The 13158-nt window shown below is 43.1% G+C and overlaps 1 protein-coding gene and 1 pseudogene across 1 annotated transcript; one reads left to right on the plus strand and one right to left on the minus strand.

Moving 5' to 3' along the window:
- Positions 1–439: 439 nt before the first annotated feature.
- LOC139030242 (akirin-1 pseudogene) lies at positions 440–2723 on the minus strand (annotated as a pseudogene).
- An 8064-nt stretch (positions 2724–10787) lies between these two features.
- Positions 10788–11729, plus strand: LOC110123831 (olfactory receptor 1L4-like). Its single transcript, XM_020872065.2, has one exon. The coding sequence runs from the start codon at positions 10788–10790 to the stop codon at positions 11727–11729; it is 942 nt and encodes a 313-aa protein (XP_020727724.2).
- The last annotated feature ends 1429 nt before the right edge of the window (positions 11730–13158 follow it).

Below are 13158 nucleotides of genomic sequence, written 5' to 3' on the forward strand. Positions count from 1 at the left end.
CAAACATGTCTAGTCCCTTTTGAGAAGATCCCAAAACCCAGTCATGGTGGTGTGGTCTTACACCCTGTGGCCCCAAAGGGTAACCATATGATACAATAGCATAACAATACTGGGTGCAGTGAGAGGGTGTCATCTTCTTCCTTATAGAGACCTACTCTATTTCCCACCCAGAAGCCAGTTAGTAGGAACGGGGCTGACACCAGAAGCAGTGAGCTAGCACATCACACTGACTCTGTATCAAAAAGGCTTCAGAGAAGCAGCATGCCCCACTCTTGGTCCATCCTTCAGGATGTCTGATGCCCCCACAGCTGCCCTCCCCTTGTCTTGCTGTGACTATCCCACTGTAAGGCCACTCATTACAGCCACTGCTATTCTTCTCTTCCAGGAAGAAGTGACTACCCTGGACAAAGAAGAGATGAAACACATTACCCTTCAAATATGAAGTCAAAATAATTCTTTAATAATTAAAAGATCACTTCTGGGCTTTAAAAAGTCTTTAAATCTTAAATGTAATGTTGAAATGGAGAAATAGTTATAGCAGCCTCACATAAATTATTTGAATTAATAAACATATCACAGTATTAAGAAGGCAAGGTAAACAAATAGCTTAAATATTTTATTTGTTTGCAACTAAGCTTATTAACACTATATAATGAAAATGTACAAAGAACAATGTTGTTGTTTTGGTTAGATTTAAGTCAAAGACATTCATTAATAAGGAATCTTCAAATGTGAATATTCCAGAAATTTTTCTAAGCCATATGATCAGGACAACTGTCTCTGAATATTACCTTACTTTGGAAGGTACTGGCACATGTTTGAATTAAACTTTGTTTTTTTTTTTCCCCAAAATGAGCCTTAATTAAAAAAACTAGTCTATGTTCAAACTAAAACAATTTTCATAGAACTTTCCTTTCCAGAAGCAATAATAAAGGAAACAAGGCATTTTGTAAAATGTGGTCCTGAACAAGTCACAGTAAAAAATAAATGTAGACTTAACTTCTACCTCCTCAAAACAGAGGCTACTTTCTGTTCCTCAGTCTTGGAAATAAGGTGAAGAACAGTCTGTAAGCAACTTTGGGCAGGGGTTGCCAAAACAAAGCTTAAGCAGTTGAACATGGACATCTCTTACAAGAATTTGGGGGAACCTGACCAAAGGATCCAAATTCTATTTTTAATAACTGATACAAAGGTGAAGTGGCTCCTCCCAAGCAGCAGTGCCTCTGGGGCCTGTCCTAGCCTGCGCCCACCTTTGTTATGCTCCCAATCAAACCCTGATGCTCCTGTTCCAGAGGAGACTTTTTCCTTCTGAGAGGTTCAGTGTCCAGGGAGCTCCCGTGTGAATGAGGTGAGCACAGACTCCACGTGGGTTTTTAAGGCTTGGAGTCAAAGTAACGTTCTAACACGGCGAGGCAGAATCAGATGTCAAACGGCCTGTCTCCAGTTTGTTCTAATTCCTCACCACACATTTGTAGACCTAGGACCACATACCTTTGCTATGTCATCATAATCACATCTAATGTCCATCCTAACTTATGATTCATATTTTGTGCCTGGAAACTGTCCCTGTATTTAACAATAATACCTACACATAAAACAATCCACTGTTACAACTTATATGGTCACAAAACATTAATGATCTTCTGTAGACCAAGCAAATGTTTTTAACCATAATTGTCGTGCATCAAATTCACAGCCAGAATCCCCAAGATCAAAGAAATTTGCACAATACAAATAATAACTTAAAATACACATACACACATATACACACACTCTCACACACACTTCTTACAGAACTGTGCTTGGGGAAACTCCATTTGTTGAGTGCCACTGAGGGCGTATTTTTGCTAAACTGCTGCTCCAGGTGTTTTTGTTTGAAAAATCTTATCACAGTAGGGCACAGCTGTTTATTCGACGAGCAGAAAAGAAAGATATGCTTGTGGCAACCAGAAAGTTTTAAGGTCTTTCAAGTTGTATAAAATGGACCTGCAGAAACATTTAAGTGTTCTCAGGATGCAAAGTTGGAGCTGAAATGTGATATCAAACCAGTTGCAAAAAGTGTACAGCAGCCATCTCTTGAGGTCAAACCTGGTACCCAGATATGCAAGAAAGTTTCAGGACACATAGCTTGTTGGCCTTGTCCCATATCGTCGCATAATCTGATCATGTGTGAATTTCACAAAAGATTCATATTGTTCTGCTAGTTTAGTATTGAGGATTTGCTCATATTCCTCCCGAATTTTATCTTCATAGTCTTTTAAGAGACGCTCACGTATTATTCCAACTTGTCGGAGGGTAAAGGTGGGCTGGTCCTTTTTCATCCAGGAGGAACCTGGAGAACTAGGTGCTGCGAGTGTTGAGGAGTGAGGCTGACTTTCCGAAGTACAAGCTTCACTCTGATTAAGAACAACTTCTAAATGTCTCCACCTCTGATAACGACTATATTCTTGTTTTATGTTCTGAAAAATTTGCTCCGGAGTTGGAAGGCGCCGCTCGCTGCCGGGCGGGGCAGGCTGCTGCGGAGTCGGCGGTGGGGTCCTGAAGCAGAGGCGGCGGTTCGGCGTCCGGGGGCCTGAGGCCCGGAGTGGGGCCAGAGAGAGGGGCGCAGCGCCGCCGCTTCGGAGAGCCAGGGCTCAGGAGCGCCGCCTCGAACTCCATGGGCCGCTTCAATGTCGCCCCGCACGCCATGCCGCTGAAAGACCAGGGACTGGGAGCCGACGCGGTTGTAACTGAGACGCAACCTCCCGCTCCTCAGCGGAGCTCGCAAGCCAAGCCCTTAATGTTTGTTTTAATGGACAGATTGATTAGTGTGGTTGTATTAGCAACAACTAATCTGCAAAGAACTTCTTTTTTTTAAATTTTATCCCCAAATATATAATTTTCAACAGACATCAGTATGCACATTCAATCCAGATTACCTTTACAGATGATTAAAAACACAGATATACCAGTTTCTGAGAACCCTTCACCTTCTAAGTGAATTTTAAGCATTAAAAGTCAAGATATCAATACAAAAATAAATAAAAGATATCTGATTCACCAGGTTATTACATTCTAAACCTTCAGTATTAAAATACAATTTTTCCATGTTATTAATTTTCTGTAAAAGAATCTCAGTTCCTAGAAAAGCTGTTTTCAGAAATTGTTACGCTGGTCAGACTCAGTTGTTTGGTAACTTCATATAAATATTTAGCTGATCAATTAGGAATGATAAAAAGTCCCTCTTTCTGTGTTCTTCCTCTTCCATGTTTATATTCTCAATTCTCTGTAAACTTCAATAGGAGGAAAAAGATAAATTAATAAAACAACTTGTGTACCAACTGCAATATTTTTTTAATTATTTATTATTTTTACTTTACAACATTGTATTGGTTTTGCCATACATTGACTTGAATCCGCCATGGGTGTACATGTATTCCCCATCCTGAACCCCCCTCCCAACTCCCTCCCCATCCCATCCCTCTGGGTCATCCCAGTGCACCAGCCCTGAGCACTTGTCTCATGCATCCAACCTGGACTGGCAATTCATTTCACATATGATAATTTACATGTTTCAATGTCATTCTCCCATATCATCCTGTCCTCGCCCTCTCCCACAGAGTCCAAAAGACTGTTCAATACATCTGTGTCTCTCTTGCTGTCTCGCATACAGGGTTATCGTTACCATCTTTCTAAATTCCACATATATGTGTTAGTATACTGTATTGGTGTTTTTCTTTCTGGCTTACTTCACTCTGTATGATAGGCTCCAGTTTCATCCACCTCATTAGAACTGATTCAAATGTATTCTTTTTAATGGCTGAGTAATATTCCATTGTGTATATGTACCACAGCTTTCTTATCCATTCGTCTGCTGATGGGCATCTAGGTCGCTTCCATGTCCTGGCTATTTTAAACAGTGCTGCGATGAACATTGGGGTGCACATGTCTCCTTCAATTCTGGTTTCCTCGGTGTGTATGCCCAGGAGTGGGATTGCTGGGTCATATGGCAGTTCTATTTCCAGTTTTTTAAGGAATCTCCACACTGGTCTCCATAGTGGCTGTACTAGTTTGCATTCCCACCAACAGTGTAAGAGGGTTCCCTTGTCTCCACACCCCCTCCAGCATTTATTGCTTGTAGACTTTTGGATAGCAGCCATTTTGACTGGCATGAAGTGGTACCTCATTGTGGTTTTGATTTGCATTTCTCTGATAATGAGTGATCTTGAGCATCTTTTCATGTGTTTGTTAGCCATCCGTATGTCTTCTTTGGAGAAATGTCTGTTTAGTTTGCAAAGAACTTTTATATGAAGACCTGAACTCTTCCCTTGATACATTCTCCTCCACATCTTGGGAGAAGCCCCAGGCTTTCTCTATGCATTTGCCTGTCTCCTTAAAAATCACTAGAACAACAAGCAACTAATTATCTGGAATGCTAAGAAAAACACTGCCATGGTAGCCTGAGTTTCCTTGGTTTCCACTGACAGGTACTACTTCTCTCCAAGCATAGTGTTTAATGAGCTCCCTGGGGCTGATAACTGGGGAGGCTGCCTGGCCTCTTGGGATGAAGTCATGTACAGGACAGTCAGGTACTCCCAGGTCCCCATCCTATCCCTTAACATCTGAGGAACCCGAAGGAGTCAGGTGGTGGGTGGCTGGGTATGGAAGAAAGGTTCATGATTCCAGTGCCAGGGGCTACTCAGAGGAGTCACCTCTCAGGAGGGAGAAGAGTAGCCACTTCAGGAATTCATAACTTCGTCTCTAGGCTGCGGCAACCATCACAGATACTCAGTATTGCCGGTCTTGACACCTCTCTCCAGAATCTGGGGCTTTTTCCTTTTATTAGCCTGATATGAACATTCCTTCTATGCCTCAAGCCCTCCAATCCACCTCTAGACATCATGGTCAAGAGAGCTGAGGAGAAGCTACTAGGACCCCACCCCCCAAAGACCACCCGGGAGGTCACCATCCCTTATCTGAGTAAGTAGCTTGTATCTTCAACCATATTCAACCTGGAATATGTCTACCTTGAAGGGTCAGAAACACTAAAGCCCTCCTATCTGATACATTCATTTTTACAGTGAAGAAAAACAAGTTGCCCAATTACATGCAGCAAGTTAATGCCATAGCTGGGCTACAAGATAGGTCATCTGCTCCTCATCAACCTGCCTCCCTTATTTCTTTATCTGAGAACCTCAAACTCCTCCACACATCTCTGTCTCCCTTCTCCATTCACAAAAAGGAGGAGGACTGGCTATGAATGAGTGAAACTCCAAGCAAAGGGATCAACTCTTTCAGAGGAAGAGTGTAGCTGCACTGAAGCTGATGGGCCAAAGTTCAGCTTCCATCATTCCAGCCTGCCTTCGGAATGTCCCCAAAGCCAGTCTTGTGTCAAAGAAAAGTCTCCCTCAAGGTAGGCTGCTTTACTGCAGCCTCAGAGCAGCATGGGGACACCACCTCAAGAGCTTCCTGGGTGAAATCTGAAACCAGCCCTGCCACCCCCCTACCCATACACAGAGGGCAGGGAGAGAAGAAAGAGGCAGATGGATGGGTAGGTGGCAGTTTTAGTAAGCCAGGGAACTTACAAGGTTTTCTTGCATGGCCTTAAGAGGAGGACATCTCCACACCTGCCTGCCAGAATCTTAACAGTTGATACAGAGGCCTTAACTGGTTAAGTCCATGTATTAACAAATGATCCCAACATATCTTGCTCTCTAAGGCCATCTCCTTAGAGATGTTCCTACTGTTCCTATTGTGGGAACAGTAGGCAGAGTGTAATTGCCAAGGAAATGTTGGGGGAGGAGCCTTTGATTGCCCAGGTTCAGCTTCAAGAGCCAAGCAGCAGTCACATCCTCCCAATGACCTTCTCTAACTTCTGGACTGTCACACTAGTCCTGCAGCTCACTGATGGTACAGCCCTAAATGACCAACTTCATTCTTGAGGCTTCAACTGTTGTTGTTCAGTCACTAAATCATGACTGACTCTTTGCGACCCCATGGACTATAGCAGACCAGGCTCCCCTGTCCTTCACCATCTCCCAGAGTTTGCTCAAACTCATGTCCATTGATTCAGTGATGCCATCCAACCATCTCATCCTCTGTCACCCCCTTCTCCTCATGCCCTCAACCTTTCGTAGCATCAGGATCTTTTCCAATGAGTTGGCTCTTCACATCAGGTGACCGAAGTATTGGAGTTTCAACTTTAACATCAGTCCTAGCATCAATTTGCAGAGGCTTCAGCTGGCCCTCTGCTAATTGATCATGTAGAGTATAATTTGATTTTGAAACTTTTCTTTTTTTTCATTTATTTTTATTAGTTGGAGGCTAATTACTTTACAATATTGTAGTGGTTTTTTGAAACTTTTCTTTAGCACTGAAAGCTTGTCTTCAAAATTATCTATCCTTTGTAAAAGAATCTGCAAAACACATGAAGGCAGAATTTTTCTAGGTAAAGTGGGAGAATCCTGGGACTCCTGGGTCTCTCTGTTCACACTATGCCTCACCCGTGACCTGTCTGTCACATGGGAGTGTCAACCCTGGGGTGAAGAAAGAACAGGATGAAAGACGTGGAGAGAGGATTTGAAGCTGTGTCCTGGGGGAGGGCCAGAGGAGGTAAGAGACAGATGACATGGAAAAGGGAAGCTGTCCTCTTCTCCATCCCTCCCATTGTCTCAGCTCAGAAACAGCCTGCTTTGGTATCAAGGGTGATGTGTAGAAATAATGATAAGAGATGGGGAGCTGATAGTCTATTACACCACATCAAACAGCTTTTGAATAAGTGAAAAATATTGCATGAAGAAAGGTCATCTGGCTTTGCTGAGGCACCTGAAACCACACTCAGTGACCATTTGATCCTGGGCTGGCTGTCGGTACCAAGCCCCTTAATTTATCTGTCACTGCAGCAGGAAAGACTCTACGAAGCAGGAAGCCCACTAGAATCTCTGTTCCTTCCCCTTCTCTGACCAGGAAATTCTCATACCTCCCATTCCGCCGCTCTCTGTGTTTTGATCTTGTTCCCCTTTCAGTGGTTATCTCACTATTTTACACACAATCACATGCTCCCTCACTTTCTTTCTTTCTTTCTTTTTGTCTCTCCCTCACTTTCTTTTACCCTAGCCAGCTTAACCAGTTATTATACATTAAGTATGAGAATTACTGGGCTTCCCTGGTGGCTCAGTGGTGAAGAATTCACTTGCAAATGCAGGAGAAGCAGGTTCAATCTGTGGGTCAGAAAGATCCCCTGGAGAAGGAAATGGAAGCCCACTCCAGTATTCTTGCCTGGAAAATCCCATGAAGAGAGGAACTTGGTGGGCTACAGTCCATGGGGTCACAAAAACAGTCAGACATGACTTAGAGACTAAACAACATGAGAATTATGATTTTTCATTGTTTTTTATATTACTTCTATCATTACATATTATTTATATAATTAGTACAAATTTTATAGCACACACTCTTTAACAAAGCATTTTTCACTCCTTTTCAAAGACATGTTCGCTCATTTGATGCCCACAACATTCTGATGGAAATAGGCATTGTACTTCCATTTTTTCATGAGAAAAATAAACTAGGCACAAAAACTTTTCAGGGGGAGCAACTGGTAGGTAACTAAACCAGGAGTAGAACCCAAATCCTGTACTATTTCCATTAATTCTCCTGATCCAAATAATCTGATTCAGGTCCCTATGCAACACATCCCAGTCATTCAAGGTGTTGTCAAAGTTGCTTATTCTGAGTTTGTCTGCACTCGGTCACCAAGTTGTGTCAGAGTCTTTTGGGACCCCATGGACTGTAGCCCACCAGACTCCAATGTCCATGGGATTTCCCAGGCAAGAATACCGGAGTAAGTTGCCATTTCCTTCTATGGGGGATCTTCCCAACCCAGGGATCAAACCCATGTCTCTTACGTCTCCTGCATTGGCAGGCAGAGTCTTTATCACTGAGCCACCTGGGAAACCCATTCTGAGTTTACTCTGCAAATGAAGTCTGCAAGTACTTCATAGGGAGAGAATTAGTATGGTTTAATGGCTAAGAACAGAATCCTGAAACAAAACTGCTCTGGGTTGGAGTTATAACCACTTACTTATTATATAATCTTGGGCAAGTTATTGAATATCTCTTAATGGTTCTGTAATTGCTTCTTCATCGGTATAGTGTGGGAGTTCTTAGGTGGATTAAATCATCATACAGTGCCTAGCACATAGTAAATACTTTCATTGTGTGCAGTATTTTATTTTCTTTTAAAGTCTGTTTACTGTTCTTTTTTTTATTGAAGGATAATTGCTTTATAGGATTTTGCTGTTTTCTGTCAAACCTCAACATGAATCAGCCATAGGTATATACATATCCCCTCCATTTTGAACGTCCCTCCCATCTCCCTCCCCATCCCACCCCTCTAGGTTGATACAGAGCCCTTTTCCTGAGTCATATAGCAAATTCCCATTGGCTATCTATTTTACATATGGTAATTTAAGCTTCCATGTTACTCTTTCCATACACCTCACCCTCTCCTCCCCTCTCCCCATGTCCATAAGTCTATTCTCTTTGTATGTTTCTCCATTGCTGTCCTGTAAATAAGTTCTTCAGTACCATTCTTCTAGATTCCATTTATGTGTGTTAGAATATGATACTTATCTTTCTCTTTCTGACTCATTTCACTCTGTATAATAGGTTCTAGGTTCATCCACCTCATGAGAACTGACTCAAAGGCATTCCTTTTTATGGCTGAGTAATATTCCATTGTGTATATGTACCACAACTTCTTTATCCATTCATCTGTTGATGGACATCCAGGTTGCTTCCATGCTCTAGCTATTGTAAATAGTGCTGCAATGAACAATGGGATACATGTGTCTTTTTCAATTTTGGTTTCCTCAGGGTATAAGCCGAGGAGTGGGATTGCTGGGTCGTACTGTGGTTTTATTCCTAGTTTTTTAAGGAATCTCCATGCCATCTTCCATAGTGACTGTATCAATTTACATTCCCACCAATGGTGCAAGAGTATTCCCTTTTCTCCACACCCTCCCCAGCATTTATTGTTTGTAGACTTTCGATGATGGCCATTCTGACCAGTGTGAGGTGATATCTCATTGTGATTTTGATTTGCATTTCTCCAATAATGAGCAATGTTGAGCATCTTCTCATGTGTTTGTTAGCCATCTGTATGTCTTCTTTGGAGAAATGTCTGTTTAGGTCTTTTTCCCACTTTTTGATTGGGTTGTTTGTTTTTCTGGTGTTGAGTTGTGTGAGTTGCTTGTATATTTTGGAAATTAATCCTTTGTCAGTTGTTTCATTTGCTATTATTTTCTCCCATTCTGAGGGTTGTCTTTTCACCTTGCTTATAGTTTCCTTTGTTGTCCAAAAGCTTTTAAGTTTAATCAGTACTTTTTAATCACAAGGATACAATGGTGAACTGGGGAATACAATGTTGAATAGCCAATCAGATCCCTGGAAGATGTCCTTGGAGAAGTAATACCCTGGCTCTCTCCTATGTCAATCAGGTCTCTTAATAGGAGAAATCATCCTGATCGAAAGCACTTTGGGGAGAAAAAGATGCTACAGGAACCTATGCCATTGTATCTTAGGAAAGTGCCAAGAGAGATGCAGACTGTAGGGATCCTTTCCAATGATGCAGAGAATTTCATTTAAGGGCTTGAAACATTAAAAAAAAAAATTAGTTTCAGTGTCCTTGGGTGTAGACTTCTTCTCATCCATCTTTTATGTATCTTTTTCACTCTTTGTCACTGAGACATCTGCAGATTACTTCCTGTGTTCGCTTCTGGAAATAATCCTGATTGTAGGAAAGGTGGACAGTAGGAACCCAAGTCCAGGCACAGAATGACTGACTCAGCCTCAGGTAGTTCTGGCTGATAACCAGGATCCAATCCTGGGTGTGAGGGCTGATAGTTGATTGCTGATCTTATTCCACTGCAGCTGAGTCTCCACCTTTATAATTGCTGAGCAGAGAGACAATTCATTTCCGACAGGGGTCCTGCTTTTTTCTCTGGCTCCTCTGTGCCAGTTTTCAGATTAGAATCCAGCTCCTGAAGCCCAGAACCTTGCTATCCAGTCCTCTCACTGTTATCTGCCAGCCTACTTACTCCATGTATATAGTTCCTATGCTCAGATGACAATTTATGACTCGACTCCGCTCTGATCTACTGTCAATACATTCACCTGTTACTTCCATGATGACTTCCTAATTACCACCCAACTGAATGAAATAAAAAGTTTACACCCAACTGAATGAAATAAAAAGTTTAACCCAACCAAACAGGTGCTCTCTCCTGATGCCAGAAAGTGGTCTTCCCCTATGCCACACAACTCCAGAAACTGGTTATGTCCCCATACCAAAAAGTTTCATCTCCTGGAGAGTCATAGACTTTCCAATTTCATGGCACTCATAAAGTGATTGTTACTCAAACCCCCAAATGTATTTCACAAACTTTTCCCAAAAAGAGTGGAGCTAGGAAAACCATCTGTAGGATGTATATGTTTTCTAGTGGAGAAGTTAAGGTATTCTGATATTTGTTTTTAGGAAACCAAAAAGAATTCCTGTCCAAAACAGAACAGCCTGAGGAAGTAAATTTCATACTTTCTGTCTTTATGGATGAAGGTAATAAAAGTCCAGGAGGTGACATTGTGCCCTATTCAGTCAGTGAGAGCTAGGATGGAAAGCCAGACATGTGTGACACTAAAATCCATACGCCTGTCGACTATACCAGCCACTCATCAGAATTTAGAACTGGAGATTCCAAGCCAGGACTCATGCCTAGCATTCCTTTAGATTTTCCACTTTGGGGACAGCAATGACAAGAGGAAACCAGAGTCACATCACTGAATTTCTCCTTCTGGGACTGACCAGTGACCCCAAACAGCAGGTGTGGCTCTTTGCCAGCTTTCTGGTAATGTACCTGGTCAATGTGGGTGGCAACTCAGTCATCATTGCAGCTATCCGAGGGGATGTCCGCCTCCACACCCCCATGTACTTCTTCCTCTCCAACCTATCTTTTGTGGACATCTGCTTTACAAACGTCATTGTGCCAAGGATGCTAGCAAACATGCAGAGCAAGAGCAAGAAGGTCCCCTTCATCCAGTGCCTGACCCAGATGTACTTCTTTGTTGCCTGTGCAATCACTGACAGCTTCCTCCTGGCTGCCATGGCCTTGGACCGCTATGTGGCCATCTGCCACCCACTACATTACACCACCACCATGAACCCCAGACGCTGCCTCCAGCTCGTGACAGCATCCTGGCTGGTGTCCCACCTCCACTCACTCACCCACACCGTCCTCATGGCCCGCCTCTCCTTCTGTGGGCCCAACATCATCCACCACTTCTTCTGTGATGTCCAGCCTCTGCTGATGCTCTCCTGCTCTGACACCTCTGTCAACGAGCTCTTGGCCTTCACAGAGGGCTCCTTTGTGATCATGAGTCCCTTCATCTTCATTATCGTCTCTTATGTCTACATCACCCGTGCTGTTCTGAGAGTCCCTTCTGGGAGAGGCAGGTACAAGGTCTTCTCCACCTGTAGGTCCCACCTCACGGTTGTGGCATTATACTATGGGACTGCCATCTCAGTGTACATCCGCCCCTCATCCACCTACTCAGTGATGAAGGACCGGGTGGTCACCGTCATTTACACTGTGGTAATCCCCATGCTGAACCCTTTTATCTATAGCCTTAGGAACAGGGACATGAAGCAAGCCTTGAGGAAGCTGGCTAGGAGAAAAGAACAGAATAAGCATTGAAGACAGAATGGGAAGGTAGTCTGAAACTGCATCAATATCTCATCCCTCATCAAACTTCTTCCCATCTATTCATTTACTTACATTGGTATAGACTTATGGTTTCCTGCTTTGTCCAGTGAGTTATAAGCTATTACTTCTGTGCCTGTTGATGTTTCCACCATTCTCTGAGCACTTTCTTGCCTTCTATCACATCAAGATATTCCAGTCTCATCTTGCACTTTCTCAACTCAAGTCCTGAAATCAGCCATTTCTCTAAAAGCCAGGTTTCCCAACATGGATGTCAGCTTCACTCTGTGAAGACTCTCATAGTGAGGAAGGGGATAAATGGACCCCAGGCTGAGCAGCTGAAATCTATCCCTCGTGGACAGATACTCCAAGATAAAGATAATGGCGGGAGCTGTTCAGTTCCATTCCGTTGCTCAGTTGTGCCCGACTCTTTGTGACCCCATGGACTGCAGCACACCAGGCTTCCTTGTCCATCACCAACTCCCAGAGCTTACTCAAACTCATGTCCATCAAATCGGTGATGACATCCATACAACCATCTCATCTTCTGTCGTCCCCTTCTCCTCCTGCTTTCAATCTTTCCCAGCATCAAGGTCTTTTCCAAGGAGTCGGTTCCTCACATCAGTTGACCAAAGTACTGGAGCTTCAGCATCAGTCCTTCCAATGAATATTCAGGACTGATTTCCTTTAGGATCGACTGGTTGGATCTCCTTGCAGTCCAAGGGACTCTCAAAAGTCTCAAGAGTAAGGAGGAGCTGAATCCTGCTTTGATAAGAGATAAAGAGACCATATATTATTTTTCATTCTTGAGCTCAAGGAGACCTTCCAAATTACACATGTGCAGAAAGGTTCCTCAGGGGTCAGAGAAGGGAGGGGACACCAGATAGTAATATGTTTTATTAACATCCCAGAAACCCTTGTGCTGGAATCCATCTTGGCTGAAAGATGCACATGCACACAGACGAGGGCCCTGAGTCAGACTAAATATGGACTCAGAGCCAGAAAAAGCAAGATGAATGGCCAGAGGAAGCCAGAAGAACTGCCCCCATGTAAGTGATTTAAACCACCCCAAAGGCACAAAACTCTCCGATCCAATCTGTGTGCCTATCCACACCCACTCTTTTCTCCTAATAAACACTTTACTTGTTTCACTACATTCCATCTCTTTGCTGAATTCCTTCCTCAATGCAGACAAACAGCCACGGCCCTACTTCTATCTATTGATTCTAGTCCCTTGTGATATAGTGACTAAGATTCACCATCAAGGCCTTTCTGCTTCTCCCACTTCTTGATTATACGAAATAGGCTTCTTTCAGCCTCCATGACCTTCCCTGAGTTCTAAGGAGTAGGTTCAAACATTTGCTAATCAGGGAAGGGAGGGGATGCAGAGAAAAGGGAGGAAAAGTCAAGAAACAGTAGTATA

This window comes from Odocoileus virginianus, chromosome 2 (assembly GCF_023699985.2).
Source record: "Odocoileus virginianus isolate 20LAN1187 ecotype Illinois chromosome 2, Ovbor_1.2, whole genome shotgun sequence".
Classification (NCBI taxonomy): Eukaryota; Metazoa; Chordata; class Mammalia; order Artiodactyla; family Cervidae; genus Odocoileus; species Odocoileus virginianus.

Excerpts from the sequence above, each read along its gene's own strand:
- LOC110123831 (XM_020872065.2), top strand. The coding sequence starts at position 10,788 with ATGACAAGAGGAAACCAGAGTCACATCACTGAATTTCTCCTTCTGGGA.